The sequence below is a fragment of the Podarcis raffonei genome, chromosome 3 (genome assembly GCF_027172205.1).
Source record: "Podarcis raffonei isolate rPodRaf1 chromosome 3, rPodRaf1.pri, whole genome shotgun sequence".
NCBI classification, from domain to species: domain Eukaryota; kingdom Metazoa; phylum Chordata; class Lepidosauria; order Squamata; family Lacertidae; genus Podarcis; species Podarcis raffonei.
Window position 1 is genome coordinate 109,717,120 of NC_070604.1, and position 25,465 is coordinate 109,742,584.

The window sequence follows — 25,465 nt, forward strand, 5'->3', positions numbered from 1 at the left end:
ACCAAACTGCGGGAGGCAGCGGAAGACAGGAGTGCCTGGTGTGCTCTGATCCATGGGGTCATGAAGAGTCGGACATGACTAAACGACTAAACAACAATATGTCATTTTAGCTGCTCTTTCTCTGCTCAATTGCCTTCTGCTACCCCAGTACATCACCATCTCTCATCCAACCACTGGCCTTGCAATACAACTTACTCAACCCACTTTCCCACCCACTTCAGCCTTAATCATGAATTTGTCCAATCCTCATTTAAAGCCATCCAAGCTGGGGGCCCATCACTCTTGTGACAGTGAGTCCCATAGTTTGTGTGCTGTGTAATGAAGTTCTAGCACAGGGGTAGGCAACCTAAGGCCCATGGGCCACAAGCACCCCACGGGGGTTGTTTAACTGGCCCACAAGCTGCCCCCAAACCAAGCCACCTACTCGGCGAGTCCCCGTGTGCTGTGCCGGTTTAGCTTCTGTGGCGCTGGAAATCACGTCTGCACAGACACAGACATTGGAAATCGCAGGTGCAATCTGGCCCATGGATTCATCTCTGCTGGAGTGAACCAGCCCAGGCAAGGTAAACCTTCTCAACCCCTGTTCTAGCATAATGAGAGAGGGAAATTCTTTTTCTTTGTCCTCATTTCCCCACGCCATGCATAATTTGGGTTTAGGGCTTTCCCCAGCAGATCCTCAAAGAAACTGCACCCTCTTTGCTTTCTCTCCAATAAGAGAGTAATTTCTGTTTCATTCCACGGAGAAAAAGTAAAGCGATTCACTCGAGGATTCTTGCAGCGAGTGCAAAGATCTACCTTCCCCTCCCGATATGGGTGGAGGCTGCGGTAAGGCAAGGCATCTCTGTGGGTGGGCGTAGAAATAGTTGCCGAAATATACAGGATCTCCTTCCACAAATCTCCTGCCCGTGACAATGATGGGCATTTTTGCCAATTAGGTAATCTGAGCATGAGGTGCAGGGCAGAGACAGAAATAAAGGCAGATAGTTGCATGGGCACTTCTGGAAGAATCTGCAACAACACAAAACATTTCGCAACATGCCCTTCAGCAGCATGGGTTAGTCTCCAAAACATAGTGCTCCCAGTCTCAACACCGATACTCAGGACAAAGAATTCACTGTCTCTTTTATCACTTGCTGCACAGAACCACTCCACTTGAGTTATTCTGTGTTCAAGGCCACAGATGCAGGCAGTTAAAATAAAGCCAGAGAGAATATTTTTTCAAGCACCACCGATCTAAATTTAACTCATGCATTGCAGTTTGTTTTTTTAAATTTCCCTTAAGAAAATGAAATGGTTATTGCAGAAGTTAAGGTTTCATAGAATCATAAAATCTTAGAGCTGGAAGGGACCCAAGGGTCATCTAGTCCAACCCCCTGCAATGCAGGAATCTCAGCTAAAGCATCCATGGCAGATGGCCACCCAACCTCTGTCTAAAAACTTCCAAGGAACGAGAGCCCACCACGTCTTGTGGGAGTCTGTTCCACTGCCAAACAGCTCTTACTGTCAGAAAGTTTTTTTTCAAATGTTGAGTCGGAATCTCCTTTCCTGTAACTTGAAGCCATTGGTTTGAGTCCTACCCTCCAGAGCAGGAGAATACAGGAATGTTCCCACTTCCATGGGACAGCCCTTAAGGTATTTGAAGATGGCTGTTGTATCTCCTTTCAGTCTCCTATTTCCAGGCTAAATATACCCAGCTCTGCATAAGGCTTGGTTTCCAAACCCTTGATCATCTTAGTTGTGACCTCCTCTGCGCACGTTCCAGCTTGTCAACATCCTTCTTAAATTGTGGTGCCCAGAATTGGACACAGTATTCTTAGGCTGGACACTGAGGTCCTCCTCTGAGGGTCTTCTGCTGGTTCCCTCACTGAGAGAAGTGAAGTTACGGGGACCCAGGCAGAGGACCTTCTTGGTAGTGGCACCCTCCCTTCAGATGTCAAGGAGATAAAGAGTTACACAACTTTTAGTAGACATCAGAAGGCAGGCCTGTATTGGGATGTTTTTAATGTTTGATGCTATATTATGCTTTTATAAAGATGCTGTAAGCCAACCAGAGTGGCTGAGGAAACCCAGACAGATGGGCGAGGTATTATTATTATTATTATTATTATTATTATTATTATTACCCTCACAGCATCTACTCCGCTGGGTTGCCTGCCACCAGTGCTGCTTCCTCACTCACCTGCCTGCTGCCATCATGCTGAAGTTGGCATGGCTGCCTATTACAGCCACAGAACTGAAGCATGATGATAGCCTTATGTTTTTATGTCTATAGGAAGATAGAGAATGACATTAGTGATTGAAAGGGATGCAGTAGGGGCCTGCACTGTCCAGAACAGCTACACAGAGTGACACGGTGGAGATACAAATGTGAGTGAAGAAGCGTAACCACTTTATGTATAACATAAAATTTGTGTGCCGCTTAACTGTAGGAAAAAACCTCAGAGTGGTTTACAAAAAAAGATAAAACAATATAATTATCACTAAAATATATAACCGTCATTTAAAACATATGGAAAGGTTAAAGCACAACAGTATAGATGAAAACAAATTAAAACTCGTACACATTTTCTAAACATCTGGGTGGCCACCATCCCTGCCACAGAATATTCTCTAAAATTAATTCCACAGTTGGATTCATCCCCAGTCTTCTTCTACCATCACTCTAGCTGACCTGCCAGCTATTTCAGAGGCCCCACTTCTTTAGATGGAGGCAAATGAGTTTTGCCCAGGATTTGGGGGACACCATAAGAGTAGTTAAAGCTATGGTTTTCCCAGTAGTGATGTATGGAAGTGAGAGCTGGACCATAAAGAAGGCTGATTGCCGAAGAATTGATGCTTTTGAATTATGGTGCTGGAGGAGACTCTTAAGAGTCCCATGGACTGCAAGAACATCAAACCTATCCATTCTGAAGGAAATCAGCCCTGAGTGCTCACTGGAAGGACGGATCCTGAAGCCGAGACTCCAATACTTTGGCCACCTCATGAGAAGAGAAGACTCCCTGGAAAAGACCCTGATGTTGGGAAAGATGGAGGGCACAAGGAGAAGGGGACGGCAGAGGACGAGATGGTTGGACAGTGTTCTCAAAGCTACCAGCATGAGTTTGACCAAACTGTGGGAGGCAGTGGAAGACAGGAGTGCCTGGCGTGCTCTGGTCCAGGGGGTCACGAAGAGTCGGACACAACTAAACGACTAAACAACAACAACAACAACAACATAAGAGTGATTGTCTCAATTGCCTGAGTCACCTCTTGATTTCAGATACCGAATACGGAACAAGGCATCAGTGGCAGGGCCTGCTTGCCATATAGACAGGAAAAATTCCCCAGAGCCATCAGGAAACCTCTTGGAGCCTGCAGGTTCAGACCTTCCAAATAGGTCTGCCACTCCTGCAGAGTCACAGGGTTGACATAAGCCTAATGCCTTGTCTACGATGAAGGGACCAACCCATGTCCCCCTCATTGCGAGACCATTATCCTCCTGCCCTGAATATTGCTGTGTCTCTTTACACTGGGAATAACCGAATGCCACCATGACATCTTATGCAGAGATGGGGCAGAATGAGAGGCAAGATCAGAGCAATGAATCATGCAGAATTGCAACAGGAAGCCTCCTTTCTGAAGGAGTTCTCTGGACTCTCAGAACCCATTCTGTATTTAATAAATGTTTTTCTCACGGTGCGCAAGGAGTTCTCTGGCAGCCCATTGTTTAGGCTTACATTGTATACAATACATGAGGGTCCTTATCAGTGTTGAGGATGATGTATAGATAATCAAAAAAAGGTGAGAGGGACAACAGCCTTCGTTTTCTGCTCAACAGATCTTCTTTATTTCTACCAGGGTTTTTCTTCCCTCTTCCCACAAATGAATTTCAAGAACGCAACACTGAACCCTTGACAGTCAATTAAATCTCTCCAACTCCAGAAGTTGTTTCTCTGCTCTCCATCCATTTTGCAATATGCTTTATAATGTTCTGTGGCACGCTAATGTCCTTACCAACCGAAATACAGCGCTTTGGTAGAAATGCAAGGCCGGCAGAATCCCAGCAAGAAAAAAACAACCCAACAACCTTCAACCTAATACACAAAGTACTGTTTGTGATTCAAACGGGGCATAAAAGTTATTTTCTTTTCAGCGAGGAGCAGCTGATTTCCTCAGAAGTGACACTTAATGATTATTGAATGTGAGGAAAAATGATCCAAATAATAAATAACAGAAAAGGAGATGGGCTGTGGACTAGTAGCTTATCTGGGCTGCTTCAAGGAAAGAGCTAGAGAAACATTAAACACAGGAAAATATTGCAAGTGTTTGAAACCATTGCCACTTTCGGCCTCTCCCTCCCTCTGCTGAATCTCAAAATGTTCACAGCAGTATGGAAATCTGGATTATAAAATAACATTGACTTTTAATAAAACAAGAAACTGAAGAATCAATGTAGAATGTTGTAATTCTGCACACAGTTTGATTTCTCGGCTTCCAAAAAATGCTGTATGATTAAAGAAGAAGAAGAATCCATTACGATCAGAGTTTAAAATCTGAAGTGACCCAGGAAACCAGCCTTCCCCCGACCTGGGACCCTTCCATTTGTTTTGGACTTACAACTCCCTTGGTCTAAAAGATTTGGACAGCGCCAGGTATGCAAAGGTTGTAGCAGATCTTCCAGCCAGAGATTCATGAAGGGTGGTCAGGAGGCCATGATGGAAATGAGAGCAGAAAAGGCTGGAATTTTTTTCTGATATAGCAAATAATGACACGCGTGGAATTAAAACTAGGGGCTGGGGAGAAATTTCTCAGAAAATACTTTTCTGACCTCCCCCTTTTAATATCTTTTTTGAGCTCCCTTCAGTCTGTTGAATAATTTCAACCCCCCCTGAAGAATATTTGATGAAATACTTCCCCCTCCAAAAAAATCCTTCCTTACATGTGAAAAGTGAATGCAGCTGCAGATCCTGTTTTATTATTGTTTAATACAATTTTAATATTGTTTAAGAGCTTGGCCTCATCTCCTCCTGTAAAAATAGGGCAGAGAATTTTTGGAAGGGTTGGTTTTTGGGGTTTTTTTTGCATCTGAATTTAAGATGCAGTTGGATTAAACATTCAGCTTCATGCTTGAGTGGGGATGTGAACCCTGGTCTGTCGGGCCCTAGTTTGACACTCTAACCATTATGCCACATGGCTCTCAGTGGTCTGACTCAGTATGAGACGGCTCGTGTGCTCATGGAGCCCAGTTAGTTCACTGTGAATCATAGAATCATAGAATCATAGAGTTGGAAGAGACCACAAGGGCCATCGAGTCCAACCCCCTGCCAAGCAGGAAACACCATCAGAGCACTCCTGACATATGGTTGTCAAGCCTCTGCTTAAAGACCTCCAAAGAAGGAGACTCCACCACACTCCTTGGCAGCAAATTCCACTGTCAAACAGCTCTTGCTGTCAGGAAGTTCTTCCTAATGTTTAGGTGGAATCTTCTTTCTTGTAGTTTGGATCCATTGCTCCGTGCCCGCTTCTCTGGAGCAGCAGAAAACAACCTTTCTCCCTCCTCTATGTGACATCCTTTTATATATTTGAACATGGCTATCATATCACCCCTTAACCTCCTCTTTTCCAGGCTAAACATGCCCAGCTCCCTTAGCCCTTCCTCATAAGGCATCGTTTCCAGGCCTTTGACCATTTTGGTTGCCCTCCTCTGGACACGTTCCAGTTTGTCAGTGTCCTTCTTGAACTGTGGTGCCCAGAACTGGACACAGTACTCCAGGTGAGGTCTGACCAGAGCAGAATACAGTGGCACTATTACTATCAGTAGTGGACAACATAGTGGGACTCTGCCACTCACTTGACCTCTGGCCAGTTGCATTGTTGTTGATTCCTGGGAGGTAGATGTGGAGGGACTAGGTCCGCTGGGTGCAAATGAAACAGTGGGGCCAATCCAGGGCTCTTGCCTGTGTTACTGAACCATGCCAACCTCACCATCACCTTCCACTCCTGGTAAGTAGCAGGAGAGAATAGCTCAGACTCCTAATCTCAGGGTTCTGGGTTTGTGCCCCACATTGGGCAAATGATTCATCCATTGCAGGGGGTTGGACCACAGGATCCTTGTGGTCCCACCCAACTCTATGAATTGATGGTGTGACCAACCAACCGGTGGTCAGGTCAGTGGTGGTGCCCTCCCATGCTGTCTGCTCCTGCCGTGACCACGACACAGGGAGCAACTCAGATGTTAAAATGTTCCCTTTGATTCTCCATCAAACGCTGGCATTGCTTGCTTGCTTGCTTGAGCGAATGAACTGCCTGCTTTTGTATCTAGAGATTGCGGCGGACCTTGAATGCAATTAATTTGCAGTCTTTGAACCGCAGGACTATAGGCTGTGTGCGGCAATTCAGTGCTCTTAGCTTGATTTCAGTTTATACAGCTTGACAGCAGCATGTGTTTTGTTGCTGGAATTACCTCGGCCAAACGCTAGGTACAATAAATATAACTGGGGAAGGTCATTTCATCTCCAGCTATTTCAAGAGCAAAACGATACCTTCTGGAAGGAAGAGAACAAGCGCGGGTTTCTAAAAGTCTGTTTTCTGAAATGTCATTAAGTTTCCCAAAACCTTGTTTATCACACCCCACTGTTACTTAGGGCTTGGCAAGGCTGCAGACACAAATCACTTTTAACAACCATTCCCTCATCCCTGGGAACTCTGGGAATTGTAGTTCATGGAGGGGGGCTAGGAAGCAGAATTCTCAGCACCCTCACCAAACTACAGTCACCAAAATTCTTCAGTTAGAGTAAAATTGGTCTAAGTCTGTAGAACAGATAGGACCATACACAATTTGCAAGCAGCAGTCCAGCTGCAACTAACTGTTCTGTGAGATTAATTGCTGATAAGACCCCATTTATCCCCAACATGTAGCCATTTCCCCCTGTTTAGAAGACTTTGAGTAACTTTCTGTAGCTGGCATGACTTCCCCTCCCATTGCTATACTTGCTTCCTTACTAAAGTACTTGATAAAGTCCACCCCACACTGGGACATTCACAGGGAAACCAAAGGTATTGTACTACCAACCTTACTGTATGCTTGTGAAACGTGGACCACTTATAAACGCCATCTCCAACATCTCGAAAGATTACATCAACGGTGTCTCTGAAATTTTTTACACATCACTTGGGAAGACAGGTGAACTAATGCCAGTGTACTGGAAGAAACAAAGATCACCAGTGTCGAAGCAATGATTCTTCAACATCAATTTCGTTGGACTGGTCATGTTGTGCAGATGCCTGATAATCATCTTCCAAAGCAACTACTCTATTCTGAACTTAAAAATGGGAAGCGTAATGCTGGTGATCAACAAAAGAGGTTTAAAGACTCTCTCAAGGCAAATCTTAAAAAATGTAGTATAAACACCAACAACTGGGAAACACTGGCCTGCGAGTGCTCCAATTGGAGAACAGCCTTCATCAAAAGTGTCATGGGCTTTGAAGACGCTCAAACTCAGGATGAAAGGGAGAAATGTGCTAAGAGGAAGGCACATTTGGCAAGCCCTCACCATGATCAACTCTCACCCAGAAACCTATGTGGAAGGACGTGTGGATCCAGAATTGACCTCCACAGTCACTTACAAACTCACTGTTAAAACCGTGCTTATGGAAGACAATCTTACTCGGCTACAAGCGATCACCAAAGAAGACTAAAGTACTATTAGGAAAGGTTGCAGCGTCTGGGACTTTTTAGTTTAGGCAAAGTTTCCCAAACTTGGATCTCCAGCTGTTTTTGGACTACAGTTCCCATCATCCCTGACCACTGGTCCTGCTAGCTAGAGATGGTGGGAGTTGTAGTCCAGAAACAGCTGGAGACCCAAGTTTGGGAAACACTGGTTTAGAGAAAAGGCAAGGGAGAGGTAACATGACAGAGGTTTATAAAATCATACATGGCATAGAGAAAGTGGATAGAGTTTTCTTCCCTAGATGTTGTGGACATCCAGGGAAGCTGAATATTCAGTACTTTATCAAGTACTTTAGTCTTCTTTGGTGATTTTTGGAAGATCTCATAGGGTGGTATTCAACAGAGTATTACGGAGAGTAGTCCCATTGAAACTGATGGACCTAACTTAGCCATGATCACTAATTTCAGTAGATCTGCAGTGCCTTATTGATGTGTATGCACCCACTCACATATATGTAAAAGAGGAGAGATCTATGAATTAGATGAAGGAATTCTCAAATATATGACACACTGAACACGCACAGCGATTTGCTTAAAGTTCAGATTTCTCTCTCCCCACTGCATAAACAAACAAGCAAATGGAAAATTGCTAAGGCATCATTTCCCCATTGGAAACAAGGCCAAGTAATCTGGATTTCCAAAACCTCATTAGGATGAGATGGATTTCAGAAGTGTGCTTACACTCTTTTTGTTCAAGGTTTTGAGTGTTCTCCCCCCCCCCCTCCATCTACAGCCTGCTGAATAACAGCCTTGGGCTTTGGTGAGAGATCCAGCTGCCTGATGTCCTCCAGGGCGAAGGAATGCAGCAGCCGGTGGTTATCATCGGCAAAACAGGATTCTTCCAGCACCTGCAAGAGAGTTTCCTTGGGGGCATTTCACACTCCCATCTCAGAGCCCCCGTTCAGCCTTCTTTCTTGGAGAAGCACATTCTTCATGTGCCTCTCCAAACGCTGGCAAGATGACCTGTTTACCAAGCATTCATCCTGGTTTTCTTGTGCAAAGCTCATGCAGAGTTTAGATCGTCTCTGATCTTGGTGGAGCATTCATTCTGATTTGTTTGTGGGGAGCCTGTATGACAATGAGCATTTGTCCTGATTTGCTGACAGGGGCTGAAGCAATTCAGTTAAATTCATTGCAAACTTCATCTAGGGAAATCCCGTTGGCAAAAGATGGGACTCCACAGCACCATCTGGTGTCAAAGGGTGTCCTCCCATTAATCACTTGCTCATACGACCCTTTTCAACGCATTTCCAGGTCACTCCCCTCACTTTCCTCATCACTTTCCTAACTGCAAAACCTCTGTTTCTTTTTCTAAATCAGATTTGCAGCACAAGGCTGACAAAGTGCTTAAATCCACTTTAAATCGCACCACCTAAGTTCCCCAGTACCTTGGATTACATACGCTTCAGGTTACAGACGCTTCAGGTTACAGACTCTGCTAACCCAGAAATAGTACCTTGGGTTAAGAACTTTGCTTCAGGATGAGAACAGAAATCACGCGGCGGCGGTGCGGCAGCAGCGGGAGGCCCCATTAGCTAAAGTGGTGCTTCAGGGTAAGAACAGTTTCAGGTTAAGAACGGACCTCCAGAATGAATTAAGTACTTAACCAGAGGTACCACTGTATGCACTTGAATCTCTCCTGGAGCTGCCCTAATTCCAGAAGGAAGCTGCTATATACTGAGTCAGGTTACGGGTCCATCACAGCAATTATTGTCTCCAGGGTTCTTTTGCAGAGAGAGATTTTTCTCCCCATCTCCCAATTAAAATACTACCTGAATATTTTAATCGGAGGTGCCTGGAGTTGAACTTTAGACATTTTTCATCTGACTTCCTATGCTGAAAAAACCTGAAGCCCTTTCTTGATTTCCTTCTCTTTTGCCACTCTAGACTGTGGTCCCACCCCCTTTACTACAGGTTTGTCTGTCACCTGTTTTTGACATGATAGTGCTTTACAGAATCACAGAACTGTAGAGTTGGACGCCCCACAATGCAGGAATCTTCTTGCCCAATATGCAATTCAAACCCATGTTCCCGGAGATTAAGAGTCAGTAGTAGGTTCTGCCTCTGTTTCTCCTTCCTTCCTTCCTTCCTTCCTTCCTTCCTTCCTTCCTTCCTTCCTTCCTTCCTTCCTTTCTTTCTTTCTTTCTTTCTTTCTTTCTTTCTTTCTTTCTTGTTAATACTTATTATTTAAGGCCAGCTTTCAATTGAATGTCTCATCTCCCCACCCCCTGCCCTCCCCCAGCACCAAGAATTCATGACCTTTTACAAAGAAAGAAAATAGATCTAATTCCAAATTTGACAACCTCCTATAATTAACAGGGGGCAAACTAGACATCATTATATGTGGTTTTGCAATTGTTATGTTTCTGCTGGTGATCTTTAAAGCTTAACATTGCATAAGGGGGAAGCTTGTCATTTGAGTGGGGGGCTGCCAAGCGGGGATGCTATTTTTTCTGCAAGGGAGGGGAGATATGGGGAAACAGTGGTGTGTGGATGAGGGAGAGATTTCTGAGCAGACAAAAGGGAAGAAAGGAAGAGGTTAGGCAGGACCTTCTCTCTGCTGAGCTGCTCTCCCAACCCGAGGTTCCTTGCTTGCTGGTTTGCATTACAATAAGCCCACAGAGAAGAATCAGAGCACTGTGATGGATTGGGTCAGTGCATCTGGCTGCTAACCAGAAGGTTGGTGGTTAGAGCCCCCTGACCACCAGGGACGATGGACTCGTAATCTGGGGAACCGGGTTCGCTTCCCCGCTCCTCCACATGCAGCTGCTGGGTAACCTTGGGCCAGTCACACTTCTTTGAAGTCTCTCAGCCCCACTCACCTCACAGAGTGTTTGTTGTGGGGGAGGAAGGGAAAGGAGATTGTTAGCCGCTTTGAGACTCCTTCGGGTAGTGATAAAGTGGGATATCAAATCCAAATTCCTCCTCCTCCTCCTCCATCTCCTCTTCTTCTTCTTCTTCTTCCCTTCCAACTCTACAATTGTACAATTCTATGATTCTATACACTCAGCACTTATTTGTGTGCGCAAGGATTTCTGTTTGTGCAACAGAACTTACATGCCCTTCAAATGCAAACCCCCCAATGCAAAAAAAGATTGTGTAATTCCAGCTCCCCCTTTCCTCGCAGGACTGTACTCTAGAAGAAATATATCAGCACATGCAAACACACAAACAGAGTTTGCCAGCAAGGGGGCGAGAGAATCAGTTGCAGAACCAATGCAGACACATCTCCACCGTTCACCGTTACAAGTTTCAAATTAGTGTGCTACGAGTAGCTCCCGGGGGACTATAACTGATCTAACATTTATCTGTAATTGAAATGCGGAAATGCAAAAAAAGAAAAGAAAAAAAGCACTATCTCAGCTGTCTTTAAATTTACTGACTCTAACACAACTGTGAAATGCTTTGCCTTTAAGTATTTGGCACAATCTAATGGGAGAAAAGTAAACACAGAGACAGAAAGTAGAAAAATGAGAAGTTGCAGGTGCTTCAGGTAAAATTAGAAAAGAGATATTTTTCTTTTTCTTTCTTTGGAGGGGAGAGGAAATCAATTTTGGATAACTTCAGTGGTGGCGTAAGAAGCCAAGAAGAGACATCCTGGATCAGAGCAAAGGACAATCTAGTCCAACGTTGTGTTCTTGTAGTGGCTAAACAGATGCCTATGGCAAGCCTGCAAGCACAATCAGCCTCCATGGGTGACTCCTATTTGTCTATAATGATTTCATTCTGTGAATTGATTTTATTCTGTGAACCACCCTGAGACCCGCTGGTATAGGGCGGTATGTAAATTCAATAAATAAGAATAAAAATAATAATGTCTGATTGTAACCTTATTCACTGAGGAAAAAATGGCATTTCGTGTCACTCTCTCACGTGACCAAAAAGCAGCACCAATATGAGTGCTTTTTTTATTATGTTGACACCGAATGTTTGAAGCTTCCGGACTTCATGCAGTGCATGAAATTAACCTGTGGAACTCACACCCACAGGAGACAGAGATGACTGCTAACCAGTTTGGATGGCTTTAAAGTACTGTTTTAGGGGGACAGGGGGCGGGCTGGCGTGGAGGACTCCCTGGTCCTGAATGGGGCAACTGTGTCCCTGAAGGAGCAGGTGCGCAGCCTGGGAGTCATTTTGGACTCATAGCTGTCCATGGAGGTGCAGGTCAATTCTGTATCCAGGGCAACTATCTACCAGCTCCATCTGGTACGCAGGCTGAGACCCTACCTGCCCGCAGACTGTCTCGCCAGAGTGGTGCATGCTCTGGTTATCTCCCATTTGGACTACTGCAATGCGCTCTACGTGGAGATACCTTTGAAGGTGACCCAGAAACTACAACTAATCCAGAATACGGCAGCTAGACGGCAGCTGCCGAGACCACATAACATCGGTCTTGAAAGACCTACATTGGCTCCCAGTACGTCTCCGAGCACAATTCAAAGTGTTGGTGCTGACCTTTAAAGCCCTAAACAGCCTCGGTCCTGTATACCTGAAGGAGCGTCTCCACCCCCATCGTTCTGCCCGGACACTGAAGTCCAGCGCCGAGGGCCTTCTAGCCGTTCCCTCACTGTAGGAAGCCAATTTACAGGGAACCAGGCAGAGGGCCTTCTTGGTAGTGGCACCCGCCATGTGGAACGCCCTCCCATCAGCTGTCTAAGAGATAAACAACTACCTGACATTTAGAAGACATCTGAAGGCAGCCTTGTTCAGGGAAGTTTTTGTGTGACATTTTGATGTATTTTTAATCTTTGTTGGAAGCCTCCCAGAGTGGCTGGGGAAGAGTTTTTGGATTTGATATCCCACTTTATCACTACCCTAAGGAGTCTCAAAGCGGCTAACATTCTCCTTTCCCTTCCTCCCCCACAACAAACACTCTGTGAGGTGAGTGGGGCTGAGAGATTTCAGAGAAGTGTGACGAGCCCAAGGTCACCCAGCAGCTGCATGTGGAGGAGCGGAGATGCGAACCCGGTTCACCAGATTACGAGTCTACCGCTCTTAACCACTACACCACAGGGTATAATTATTATTATTATTATTATTATTATTATTATTATTATTATTATTATTATGCCTCTGTGGTTGGAGGCAGCAATGCCTCTGAATAGCATTTCTGAGCGCCACAGGAGAGGAGAGGGCTCTTGCACTCGAATGCTGCTTGTGGGTTTCCTACAGGCATCTGGTTGGCCGCGGTGAGAACAGGATGCTGGGCCAGATGGGCCTTGGGCCTGATCCCGCAAGCTCTTCTTATGCTACATCATCGTTTCATTTCTATTCCCCTCAGAGCTAAAATGGCTGGAGTGGCTTTAACAATCAATGCCTCTTTGCAGAGAACTCTGCAACTGTAGCTCTGTGAAGAGGTCTCCTAGCAACTCTCAAAAACCTTAACAATCTAGTTCCCATGATGCTTTGGGGGAAGCCACGGCTGTTAAAGTGGTATAGCACTGTTTTAAATGTAAGGTGCGGTTATGACAGGTCTGTGGATCCTCTTTGACCTGGAGGGCAATGGGAACAGTGACTGGGATGTAGCTAATGCGCTAGTCCTCACTGTCCCGACATTTCCTTTATGGTCAAGTTTAGGGGTGCCCAACATGGCATCCTCCAGATGTTGCTGTACTACAACTTCCATCATTCCTGACTATTAGCCATGCTGACTGGGACTGATGGGTGTCGGGAGTCCCACAACAGAGCAGCACACTGGCTATACCTGCTGAAGGTGCCTTCATTACATATCTTTAGGCACCGGGTGAAAACGTTTCTCTTCAACCAGGCATTTGGCTGGTTCACATCCTATGGCCTTTTAAATGTGTCTCTCTCTGTGTGTGGGTGTCCACTGGTTAGTTTGGCTTTTGTTTTAGCGTGTATTTTGAGCTTTCATTCTGTGTTTTTATGTTATGAACCGCCCTGTGATCTTCGGACGAAGGGTGGCATGCAAATTTAATAAATAAAAGGAAAAATAAGTACAGTGCCTAAAGAGGCCTTCTCCTCTCATTTCCCACTAAGTGTGTGATGATGGCTTTAAAGAAAACAATGCTGAAAGCGGAGAATTCTGCTTGCAGAGGCATTTTCTATTTGTGTTTTCTACAACTGTTTGTTCCCCTTTTTTGCCACATTTCTGGAGCTTTCGTTTCAATCACCTTCCATGAAGTACATCGAGTCCTTGTTCCCTTACCCATTGGAGACATGAACTCCAGAATCTCTGTGTTTGAGATTACTGATAAGTTTCTGCTTTTGCAAAACCAACTGATGTTGTTGTTGTTGTTCAGCTTTACCCCAGTTAATGCTTCCATATTGAGCAGAAGGGCGTCTATTCTTTACAACTAAGGAAAGATGGGTCAAGCTGTTTCAGGCCTGTGGCAGGTTTGCATGTGCTCATTCATAAGTCTGTTCCATCTCATTCAAAGGAACCACACAGGAGAAGAGGAAGCTGTCTTTTGCTGAGCCAGGCCATTGGTCTTTCTGGAGCAGCAATATCCACATATTGTTATGGCTTTTCAGGATTTCATACAAGGCTTTCTCACAGCCTTACCCGGAGGTGGCAAGGACCTTGTGCACGCAAAGCAGATGTTCAACAACTGAGATACAGCTGAACATACAGAAAGTATCATTTTGGGGGTATGCATTCTACCCTAAGGGATGCGGGTGGCACTGTGGGTAAAAGCCTCAGCGCCTAGGGCTTGCCGATCGAAAGGTCGGCGGTTTGAATCCTCGCGGCGGGGTGCACTCCTGTTGCTCGGTCCCAGCGCCTGCCAACCTAGCAGTTCGAAAGCACCCCCAGGTGCAAGTAGATAAATAGGGACCGCTTACTGGTGGGAAGGCAAACGGCGTTTCCGTGTGCTGCGCTGGCTCGCCAGATGCAGCTTTGTCACGCTGGCCACGTGACCCGGAAGTGTCTCTGGACAGCGCTGGCCCCTGGCCTCTTAAGTGAGATGGGTGCACAACCCCAGAGTCTGTCAAGACTGGCCCGTACGGGCAGGGGTACCTTTACCTTTACCTTTATTCTACCCTAAAAGAGGGGCATCAGAAACTACAGCTCTACAGATGTTGAACTCTCAATTCCTATTAGCTCCAGACAGCCTGGCCAATGAATGGTCAGGGATAATGGGAGTTGTAATCCAACAACATCTGGAAGGCTGCCCACACCTGTCTTAAAGCAAGACCTAATCACTGTTTAGGGACGCGGGTGGCGCTGTGGGTTAAACCACGGAGCCTAGGGCTTGCCGATCAGAAGGTCGGTGGTTCAAATCCCCGCGACGGGGTGAGCTCCCGTTGCACGGTCCCAGCTGCTGCCAACCTAGCAGTTTGAAAGCACATCAAAGTGCAGGTAGATAAATAGGTACCACTCCAGCGGGAAGGTAAACGCCATTTCCATGCGCTGCTCTGGTTCACCAGAAGCGGCTTAGTCATGCTGGCCACATGACCTGAAAGCTGTATGCTGGCTCCCTCGGCCAATAAAGTGAGATGAGCGCCGCAACCCCAGAGTCAGCCACGACTGGACCTAAGGGTCAGGGGTCCCCTTTACCCTTTAATCACTGTTTGGGATTTGGCAAAACGATGTCAGCACTAATTTTTTTTTTAAAAATGGACCCATTAAAATCCTCAAGTGTCCCTATTAAGAATTGCTTGAGAACAGCAGGAGGAGGGACAACAGCAGAGAAATTCAGGACAAAGGAAACAGACCATCAACTTATGGTACTCCCTGCTGCAAGGTGTGGTGGTGGCCAATGGCTGTCATGGACTGGCTGGATGCAGAAAAGGGGTGGGAGGCACCAGCTGGGGAACCCCCAGAGGAAGAAGGCTCAGAGCCAAGCAATTGGATGACGATGAGTGGTCAGAGAGAGCAGAGGGGGGAGAAGGTGTCAGAAGCTGAAAAAGTAATTGAGTTTAGCGAGCAGGGAGAGGCTGGGGCAGAAAGATGTTGAGAATCAGAGGCAGGAGAGGAAGTGGGGCAGGAGACAGAGATGAAGCAGGCTGCTGAAGAAGGCAGGGGGTCGCCCCCTCCTGCTGCAACTCGCTCCCCTCCTGTCTGGTCTCCCAGAATAGGCAGAGAAATGAAGAGGGCAGGGCAAAGAGAGAAAAGACAACACAGCCTTGGGCTGCTGGGAAAGGAATCAGGGGAGGAGCCTTAGAAAGCTATGGGAAGGTGAGGACCCTCAGTTCTCACAACTGCTTCATTGGGGCAAGACCTACTGGGGAGAGTTGCTGTGATCAATAGGCCTGCGCTATGTTAATAGCCCCAGACCAGACTGGCTTTGTCCCTGGCCGCAATATAACAGACCCCATCAGGAAACTACTGAACCTGATTGAACACAGAAAGGCAACGAAACTCCCATTGACAATTATGTCCCTAGACATCCTCAAAGCCTTTGATTGCTTAGAGTGGAAATACATATTAGCAGTACTAACTAACATGAAATTTGGCCCCAACCTCCTACAAATCCTCAAGCAAATATACTCCCAAGCCTCAGCAAAATGCAGAGCTAACAATATGGATTCTAATACTATAGCTATCCAAAGAGGCATGAAACAAGGATGCCCACTGTCTCCCTTCTTATTTATCCTAGCTCTGGAACCCTTAGCAATCCGAATCCGAGCAGCCACAGACATCAAGGGAGTGGAAATAAAAGGCAGAACCTATAAATTAGGGCTCTTTGCAGATGACCTAATGGTCACAACAGCAGACCCCATAAGCACAGCAACCTCCCTAATCAGAGAACTCAACACATTTGCAATGGTGTCGGGCCTACAGGTAAATTTTACAAAGTCAGAAGCTATGTGCTTCAACACCCCTCCTCACACCCAAAAAGAACTCACTAAGGTCACCAAAATAGGCCTGCACTGTTTGGGATTCTTAACTTCAATGAGACAAGTGTTTTTTTAATTGCTGGCCGGCTCCTGGCTCCGGCTCCTGACGACGGGTTTAAAAGGGAACTCATGGATGAGAGGTCGAATGGCCATTGGCCATGAAAGTACCAAGCACAGAGGCTTTGTGGCACTGACTGAATATCTGGGGACTGGGGGGGGGGGCGTGAGGGGCCACACAAGCAGCAAGGAAAGATAATACATCTCTTGATATATCTTTTCAGAATCATCCTAGCTGGCTACTCTTGAAAAGAGGGGGACCGACTGATTTATCACAGTTCTACACTGCCCCTTAATTAAACATTTCCAGGGTAATTTACAATAATCCATAAAACAGCAGCCCTCAATAACGCAGTTGACGATTGGCAAGGATTCCCGTTGCTAACTATTGAGGAAAACCACAAATCCTAGCTTTAAAAGAAAGTGAGCGGGCAATTTGGCACAAGATCCCGATGTATAAAATAACATGCTATGCTGAAAGGGGGGGGGGAGGGAGGCATGGGAAGGAACTTTCGATAAGCTAAAAGACTTGTTAAACCTGTGGTAGAAGTTTATTTGTTTTTTATTGGCGCAATGAAACAAAATGTACGACAAGCTGTTTTGGAGGTAATTTAAGGCAAAATTGAGCCGAGAAAGTTACATTGTAATTGTGCAAATTATGTATAACCATAAACTGTACATAAATGGCGCTAACTATAGCAGCCTCTGGAATATTCACAATGATTTATAAGTGTCTCTCTCCCCCCCCCCGCTCTCCTTTATTTACTCACCAGTTTAAACTATTTTCTTCTTTGTTAACACAAAAATGTCTGCATTTTTAAAAAAATGAAAAAACAAACAAACAAACGCATCCATGAAAACCATGTAGCCAGTAGCAGTAAAGGTCAGAGCTAAAAAGAAAACAAGGAGACACCTTTAGTGAATGGCCTGATGGAGTGGAGAAACTTACCTGACCCCCTGGCAGGTGAGTTGCTGGAGAGGAAGAGGGGAGGGCAGCATGGTGTAAGTGGACCAGCAGGAGAATCAGATTGCCTCCATTGGTGCGTTTGCACTGAGCTGACCTCCTGGCTGCCTTGCCCCTCCCACTCCCAGTAAGAAGTAGCCAATTACCTGCTAGGAGGTCAGGTAAGTGCCTCCGGTCCACCCCACCGTGTGCTATTGCCAGCCATATACAGAATGTCTCCCAGCCAGGCTGGGACTAAGAGCCGTTAGACTTCTCTGCTCATCCATCCATTGCCATTCCGGGTGGCTTCATTAGAGGGAGAGAAGCAAGACAGGAAAGCACTGTCCAATGGCCTGCCTGGGACCACCTGACATTCAGCTTCTCCCCTCTTTTTATGTACTGAGTTGAATAGGATACAAAATGCAGCAGTCTGATTGGTCCTAGAACAATAAGATTCAGAATGCAGCAGTCTGATTGGTCCTAGAACAATAGGATTCAAAATGCAGCAGTCTGATTGGTCCACAGGAGCCACCCAATCCAGCTCCAGGTGGAAGTGAATCCGCAACCTGATTGGCCTACAGGTGAATCCCGGAATTAGCCAATCACGTGGGGCCCATTGTGTAAATAATGTATATAAAGCAGACATTCGGGGGGGGGGACTGCCATTCCTCCTCACGACTATGAGCTGAATAAAGAGCATGAAATCCACTCTCGACTCCGAGTATATTTCACCTCTCTAGTGGTGATTGGAGGAAACAGTGAAGAGCTGTGCTTTCTGCTTTGTAAACCGTAGTCAGGGTTATTCAGTTTGAAAGATAGGGTGGAAATAAGATCAGGGTCAACTGTTTTGGCCGAGATTTTTCAGCCTCAGAGAGCTACAATTCCCAGAGTGAGTTAACAGTCAATCCTGCTTCCTAGGGAACTCTGGAAATTGCAGCTCTGTGAGAGGGAATGGGGTGTCTTAGCAACTCTCAGCACCCTTAACAAACTACAGCTCCCAGAATTCTTTAATTCTTTAAAAGAGGAGCTGACCTCCTCTTTTAACCTCTTTTAACCTGCGGCATCTACCTGGCATGCTGAATGTCTCAGATTTAACCCCCAGATCTCCAGGGATCCCCCTGCCTGTAACCCCAGAGAGATGCTGTCAGTCTTTGGAGAATATACATACTGAGTTACATGGACCAATGATCTGACTCGGTAGAGCAGCTTCTTTTGTTCAATCTCATTGCTTTCTTCAACAGTATTAAAATAATATTAAACACTGATTAAATCTGGACCCACAATCGTGGCCAGGATTCACAGATAGCGAAATTGTGTTCTCCAAAATATTCGCTAAATATTTGTTGAGTATATCTGTATTAAGTTCTGTGGCCTGCAAACAAAGTCTTCTGAAGGCGATCCAAAACTCATGCCACCCAGAAACTTCCAGTTTCACATGTTCAACTCCGCATGCTTGATTTACAGACTTTTCGGGAGATATTTGGAATATTTTAGTAAGGCCTTGGTTGGTAAGTAGGTATGCATTGGTGAATCAGACTTGTGCGGAATTCAGTTAAACAAAACTTATCCACGTCTGTATTTTATGTCTGAAAGAACTGGAGGCAGAAACAATTGAACAAAACTGCTTGTAAAAAATGTCTGGGTGGTTAATTTCAATCTTTCAGTACACAACTCGCTTTAAGGATGTAATTATGGTTTATGTTACCCACCTCCTTTACTCTTGATGAGAATAAAGTTTGGGGGTTTGTGAAAGAAAAGGATGTACCATCAACAAGACAGCAGATTTTTGAGGACAGATACCCCGAGATAAAACTTGGCAAGCAAAACAATTAACGCCGGAGACAATCCATTCAAACTTTTTGTTTAGGCGTCTCAGCTTTTCTGTCTAGACTCAATAGCTGCTGGATAGGAAACACTGGCAATCTTTATGCTGCAACCTTGATAGCTTGTGAAATTCATAAGATTATTTCAGATGAAGGAGGGCGAGGAACTCATTTAACCTCAACTGCTCTCTCTTCTAACCAGTGCTATTTTTCTAGAAGAAGAGGTGCTGAAGTTCACCATGAACTTCCCCCTTGTTCTCTTAGAATGACAATGGTGCCCACCTGAGAGGCGCTGGAGCTGAGCTCCGGTGAACTCCGGCTGAAAAAATATCTCTCTCTCTGCTTCTAACTTCAATAAAGATACCATGCACAGAGCCAGACTTACCGATGTACAACTTGCATAACGTTTTCTTCAATCATTGCCAGTCAAAGCAAAGGAATGGCATGGAGTGTGCAGGGACAAGGGCGATGGGTGGGAGGGAGGAAACAACTTGCTTCATGGATCATGGAAGATACACATAGCCTTATGATGATCTCATGGAGGATGAGGGGGACGAGGGGTTAAAATTTGCTTAATTCAATTTCCTGCATGGAGATCACTTGTGTACATGTAGGAAATTACCTGTACAGTGGTACCTCAGGTTACATACGCTTCAGGTTACATACGCTTCAGGTTACAGACTCTGCTAACCCAGAAATAGTACCTCGGGTTAAGAACTTTGCTTCAGGATGAGAACAGAAATCGGGTTCCAGCAGCGCGGCAGCAGCAGGAGGCCCCATTAGCTAAAGTGGTGCTTCAGGTTAAGAACAGTTTCAGGTTAAGTACGGACCTCCGGAACGAATTAAGTACTTAACCTGAGGTACCACTGTATTCTTCTTGGAAGCTAAGCAGGGTCTGACCTGGTTAGTACGTGGATGGGACACCCAATCAGCAATTCTTAAGGGTTTTTTTGCATTATCCTCCCATCGCTCCTCTCAAGAAGCTGTGATCTTTGCAGCCCCTTTTCCATTCTAACTTCACAACAACCCTTCAAGGTTGGCTAGAATAAGTGTGAATGGCCTACAGTCACTTAATACGCTTTGTGGCTGAACAGGTGCTTTCAACCAGCTCTGTCTAAATTTTTTGTATTTAATTTTTTTTAATTGGTAAGTAGTACCTTTACCTTTTAGAATTTCTGAAGCACCCACCTAGCAATCACCAGCATGACATTTCACAATGTTCGGCATGGTGAGGTGGTTAAAGTGTCTAACTAGGACTGGGAAGTAAAAGGTAAAGGTAAAGGGACCCCTGACCATTAGGCTCAGTTGTGGATGACTCTGGGGTTGCAGTGTTCATCTTGCTTTACTGGCCGAGGGAGCCGGTGTACAGCTTTCGGGTCATGTGGCCAGCATGACTAAGCCGCTTCTGGCGACCCAGAGCAGTGCACAAAAACGCTGTTTACCTTCTCGCCGGAGCAGTACCTATTTATCTACTTGCACTTTGAGGTGCTTTCGAACTGCTAGGTTGGCAGGAGCAGGGACCGAGCAACGGGAGCTCACCCCGTTGCGGGATTCGAACCGCCGACCTTCTGATCGGCAAGTTCTAGGCTCAGTGGTTTAACCCACAGCGCCACCCGCATCCCAAGGACTGGGAAGACCAGGGCTCAAATCCCCATTGTGCCTGAAATCTCGCTGAGTGACATTGGACCACTCACCAGCTGTCAGGTTAACCTTTCTCACAGGATTGTTATGAAAATAATGTGGAGTTGGGAAGAACCATTTTCAGCAGACTGAGTCCCTTGGAGAAATGGTGGGATGAAATTTTCAGAATAACATAATAACCAGATACATCTCAACGGGTGAGGTGAAGCCACAATACTAGCTTCCTAACAGGAAGGAGAGGGGCAGGGGCAAAGGGGCAGGGGTGGTTAAAGTGGTGCAAATTCAGTGGCACCAAACTGGCTCCAGTAGGACATTTTCACTGCACGAACTTCCCTGCCACCTCTCTCCAGGTAAGCAACAGGTGACGTGCCTGCTGGGAAGCTTGTGAAGTGGGTCGACCCCAGCTGGCAAACCACCTCTGATAATGGCAAGTTCTCAGTCTCTCAGAAGAAGGCATTGTCCCAACAATGATAAAAGCCAAACAAAAGTTTTTTGCTCAATATTTTGGCACAGGAGCACTTCGCCTATTAGGGGGTTGATTAATGGCCGCTTTTTTATCTCTTTCCTGCTTCCATCTGCCTTTCTTCCAATTTTGGATTGTTGAGTGATTAGTTTCACAGAGGAACAGATGAGAGGAACAGATGAGAAGAACAAATGTTACCAAAAGAGGGTGGGGGAGTTGCCATTGAAATTTAGCCTAAAACACAATTGGAAGCAACTCTGGAGGTTCCTCTTTAGGTGAAGAATCTAAAGAGTTTTAGAAGATAATTACAACTGAAATCTCTTCAAAGACGGGGGGTGATTCTGCTTAAGTCTCGACGGGAGGAAGCCATTATGGAGTTGCTGGACTCCAATGCTCCTCTGCCTATGGTCATGGGACTTGTAGTCCAACAACATCTGCAGGGCTCCATGTTGGCTACTGGCCTAACGGTTAGAGGCTAGAGTCTAACCAGATCATGCCTAGGACAAAATGTGAAGTGAATTTGTGGGTCCTTTGTGCAATAGAAAATATGAGAATGTGGTGTGAAATTTTGTGGACAAACGAAACATGGTTAAGAAGAGGCACTGGGTTCACATGCAATGCCAAGCTATAGATAAACAAGCAAAGGTTCGTAAGCCAACAACAAACCATGACTTCAGATCATGGTATGCTGGCAGTTAACAAACCATAATTAAGCCATTGGGCAACGTTCACGCGTAGCACGAAGCCATGGTTTAGTAAACCAGGATTTAATAAACTATGGCTTAGTGTTATGTGTGAACTGGGCCAGTACCACTTCTAGGCATAGTATGTCCATTGAAAAGAGCATTTTGGTGCCACTCAACAAGTGATGGAGGCTATGCATTATGTCCAGAAATCTCTCCCCTGTGTGACAGGCCTTGGAATGCACAGTGACGTAACTTCCTGAGGTATTTTTTTTTTTGCCAAGTTCTCTCAGTGAAGTGTTAAACCTCTATATGGGATGTACTACTTCAGATTTAGCAGATTTGACTGAATGCTGCTGCTTACAGGCATTCCTTCCACATAGAAAATTTGTCTAGCCTTTCCCTGATATGCTAGTTTTCTACATGAGGTCATTTGGGAGGGGGAGGGGATTGAGATGTCAAGATGTGTCCTGCCCCTCCTGCGGTCTAAAGTGGTACAGCCCAGAAACATGTCTACCAAGAAATGCAAGTTCTCTTCAGGCATTCCAAAAAGGGGAAAGTGAGGAGAACAGCAGGGACAAGCACACCCATCCACCATCATCATTTCCATCACCTTCCAACTTGGGGCAGGTGACTGCCTGCAGCTGGGAGCCTCTGGTACCTGTGCAGGTTCTCTGTGCTCCCTTCCCCTTTGCCCCCCCCCCCAACAGGTACACTTTCCCAATAATATGAAACACCTTCAAGAAAGTTAATATCGCTATCTGATCTCTGGAAAATGAACTATTGTCTCTGCCCTTATTTGCAATGGAGAAATAACTTATACAGGAGAAATAATTTTGTCAGATTTCATCTGATCCATGTCTGCTATGTTCTCTCTTTCTTTCAAAACCAACACAAAGGCCAATTCCCAAAGTAGTTTAACAGCTGTTCCTTCACCCCAGGGAACTCTGGGAGGAGAATAGAGGACTCTCAGCCCCCTTAACAAACCACACTTCCCAGAATCCTTTAGGAGAGAAGCTGTGACTGTTAAAGTGGCATAAGAGTGCTTTAAATGCATCGTGTGGCCACAAAGAAATTCCGTAAATTATACCTTTGTTGTGCATAACCGCATTGAGGTTTGCTGCTGAAAACAAACTTTGCTGAGATCTTATGCCTGAGGAAGAATCTGCACATGTTCTTTGCTCTTTCCCTTAGAAAGACCCCGACAACTTCTCCTCATTTAACCACCTTGACATGTGCAACAATGCTTTGCAATGATGCTTAAGTGATGTGGTCTACTAAGGCACAAATGGGGAAACTGTGACCTTCCAGATCTCAGACTTCAGCTCACATTGGCCTCAGCCAGCATGGCCAAAGTTCAGGGATGATGGGAGCTTTAGTTCAGGAATATCTTGGAGGACCACAGGTTCCCCATCCTTGGTATCAACTCCTCTCAAACCTTCATGGATACAGGGACAATTGTAGGGTCCCTTACTGGACCAAATCCTTGCTATGTATCTTTGGTGCATAGGGTGAGAATCTGCCATTTGTGCTTCAGCAAGAAGAAACCCCACAATTTTATTCCAGCAAGGTCACCGTTAAGTATTGGTGGTAATCTCTGTGTTACAGAGCTGCTGAAACATCTGATAAAGAACACTGCCTGTGTCAGTCCCCGAGAAATAAATGGGAACTTCAAGAAACTGCCTTGTAATTGAGAAATCCAACAGTGAGCTGTCTTCATTTATTCTCATTAGAGCTTCTTGTTCCATTTCATCCCATAAGGACCATTTGCTTTCCCCACTTTTTTAACATTTAAAAGAAAACCATCCTTATTTAGGACTCCCCCTCACGCGCCCCCCCTCCACTTTTAGGAAACTCCACAAAGTACTGTGAGATCATGATACAAACCACCAAAGTCTTTGCAAAGGAGAAAAGTTCTCAGCGGAGAAGATAGGAGCTAGTTGCTACAACGCTCCGGTTGAAAAGGTTGCCAGATTTTCCCCAGATAAGTTGTGCTGCTTTTCAGCAGACGGACTTTTGCTTTGTTCAGTTTCAGCTGTGTTCAAGCAAGGTTTTTTGCTTTTCGTTTTGGAGAAAACGCCAAGCGCTTAATATCATAAATTACTTTGGAAACCCCCACTGCTGTGGGAAACTCCGACTGAAACTTTTTTGCGCAGGCAACTTATCTCTCTCCAACGCTTGCAAACTGCCTTTGAGGAGGGTTGCCGTGGTCCCAGAAGAACCAGCAATCCCTCCCTCTGAAAATCCTCCGGAAAGAGTGAACCCAATTTATCAAAGGAGGAGATAATCTCCAGAGACCAAAGCAAAAAGTCTGCCGCAGAGTTCTTTTGGTTGCCCAATTTACTCACAGTTCCGTGGTGTTCCTGGGGATGTCCTGCGGCACTTGGGTCACCTTGCTATCCTGGCAGGTGAACATCAAGTTGTCCAAGAACTGACAGGTGGGATGCCCGGAGCCAGCCCCCAAGAGGAGAAGCAGGCAGAAGAAGGCAGAAGGGAACAGAGCCATGCTTGCCTCTGCAATGCCCTCTCTCCCGGCCACTGAAAGAGAAGCTCCTCCTGCCTCACTCCTTCCACTGAGGCACCGCCTTAATGGGCAGTGGTGAGTCATGCGACACCCAAGGAAGGTCTTCTGCACGTCAGGGGTGGGCCAGAAGGTAGATCTGCAGTCAATATGAGTGATTTGCAGCAAGGTTTCCTCCCTCCCCAATTGTTTGAGTAAACAGCAACGTAACATCAGAGAAGGGCTGTAGTTCAGTGGCAAAGCACATAGGTGTACTGATTGATTGGCTGATTGTATTTACTGTACTTTTCCGTGTATAAGACGATTTTTAATTATAAAATAATGTAAAAGAATTATATATACGGATATTTCAGAGGCGGGCAAGCAGGAGATTGTCAATGACGATTGGGTGGGTGATTGGTGGCTGTGTCAAGGGCTGGTGTCGATTGGCTGTTGCTTTGTCAATTGGGCGGGTGATTGGTGGCTGTGTGAAGGCCTGCTGTTGATTGGCTGCTGCTGCAGCAATTGGGTGTGGCTGGTGGCTTTGGTGACATGTGCGCGATTTGCAGTGTCAGTCAGGAGGCTGAGTGGTTTTTGGCAATTGCCCTCCCCAAAAAAAGCTCAACAACTCTGGGCAATCTCCCCCCATTATCTTAATTTGGGGTCCCCCAAAATAGGGGTCGTCTTATACATAGAAAAATACAGTATATGCTGCTTTTCATTCAAATGAATTTCAAAGAAGCTTAAAACCAATAAATAACCATAACATAATAAAACACAATAGCACATGACGAATACAGCATACATCATATAAAATAATTAACAAATTACCAATAAAACAGTTG

The 25,465-nt window shown here is 45.6% G+C and overlaps 1 protein-coding gene across 2 annotated transcripts in view; it reads right to left on the reverse strand.

Annotated features, from left to right (window-relative positions):
• FSHR (follicle stimulating hormone receptor) overlaps window positions 1–24,787 on the reverse strand; it is a 95,615-nt gene extending 70,828 nt beyond the window's left edge. For both annotated transcript variants that reach the window (XR_008329765.1, XM_053383571.1), the window contains exon 1: window positions 24,469–24,787. Coding sequence is in view for 1 of the 2 variants with exons in the window: in XM_053383571.1 (XP_053239546.1) it covers window positions 24,469–24,728 (260 nt within the window). In the remaining variant the exon portion in view is untranslated. The remainder of the gene's footprint in view (window positions 1–24,468) is intronic.
• Between the last annotated feature and the right edge of the window lie 678 nt (window positions 24,788–25,465).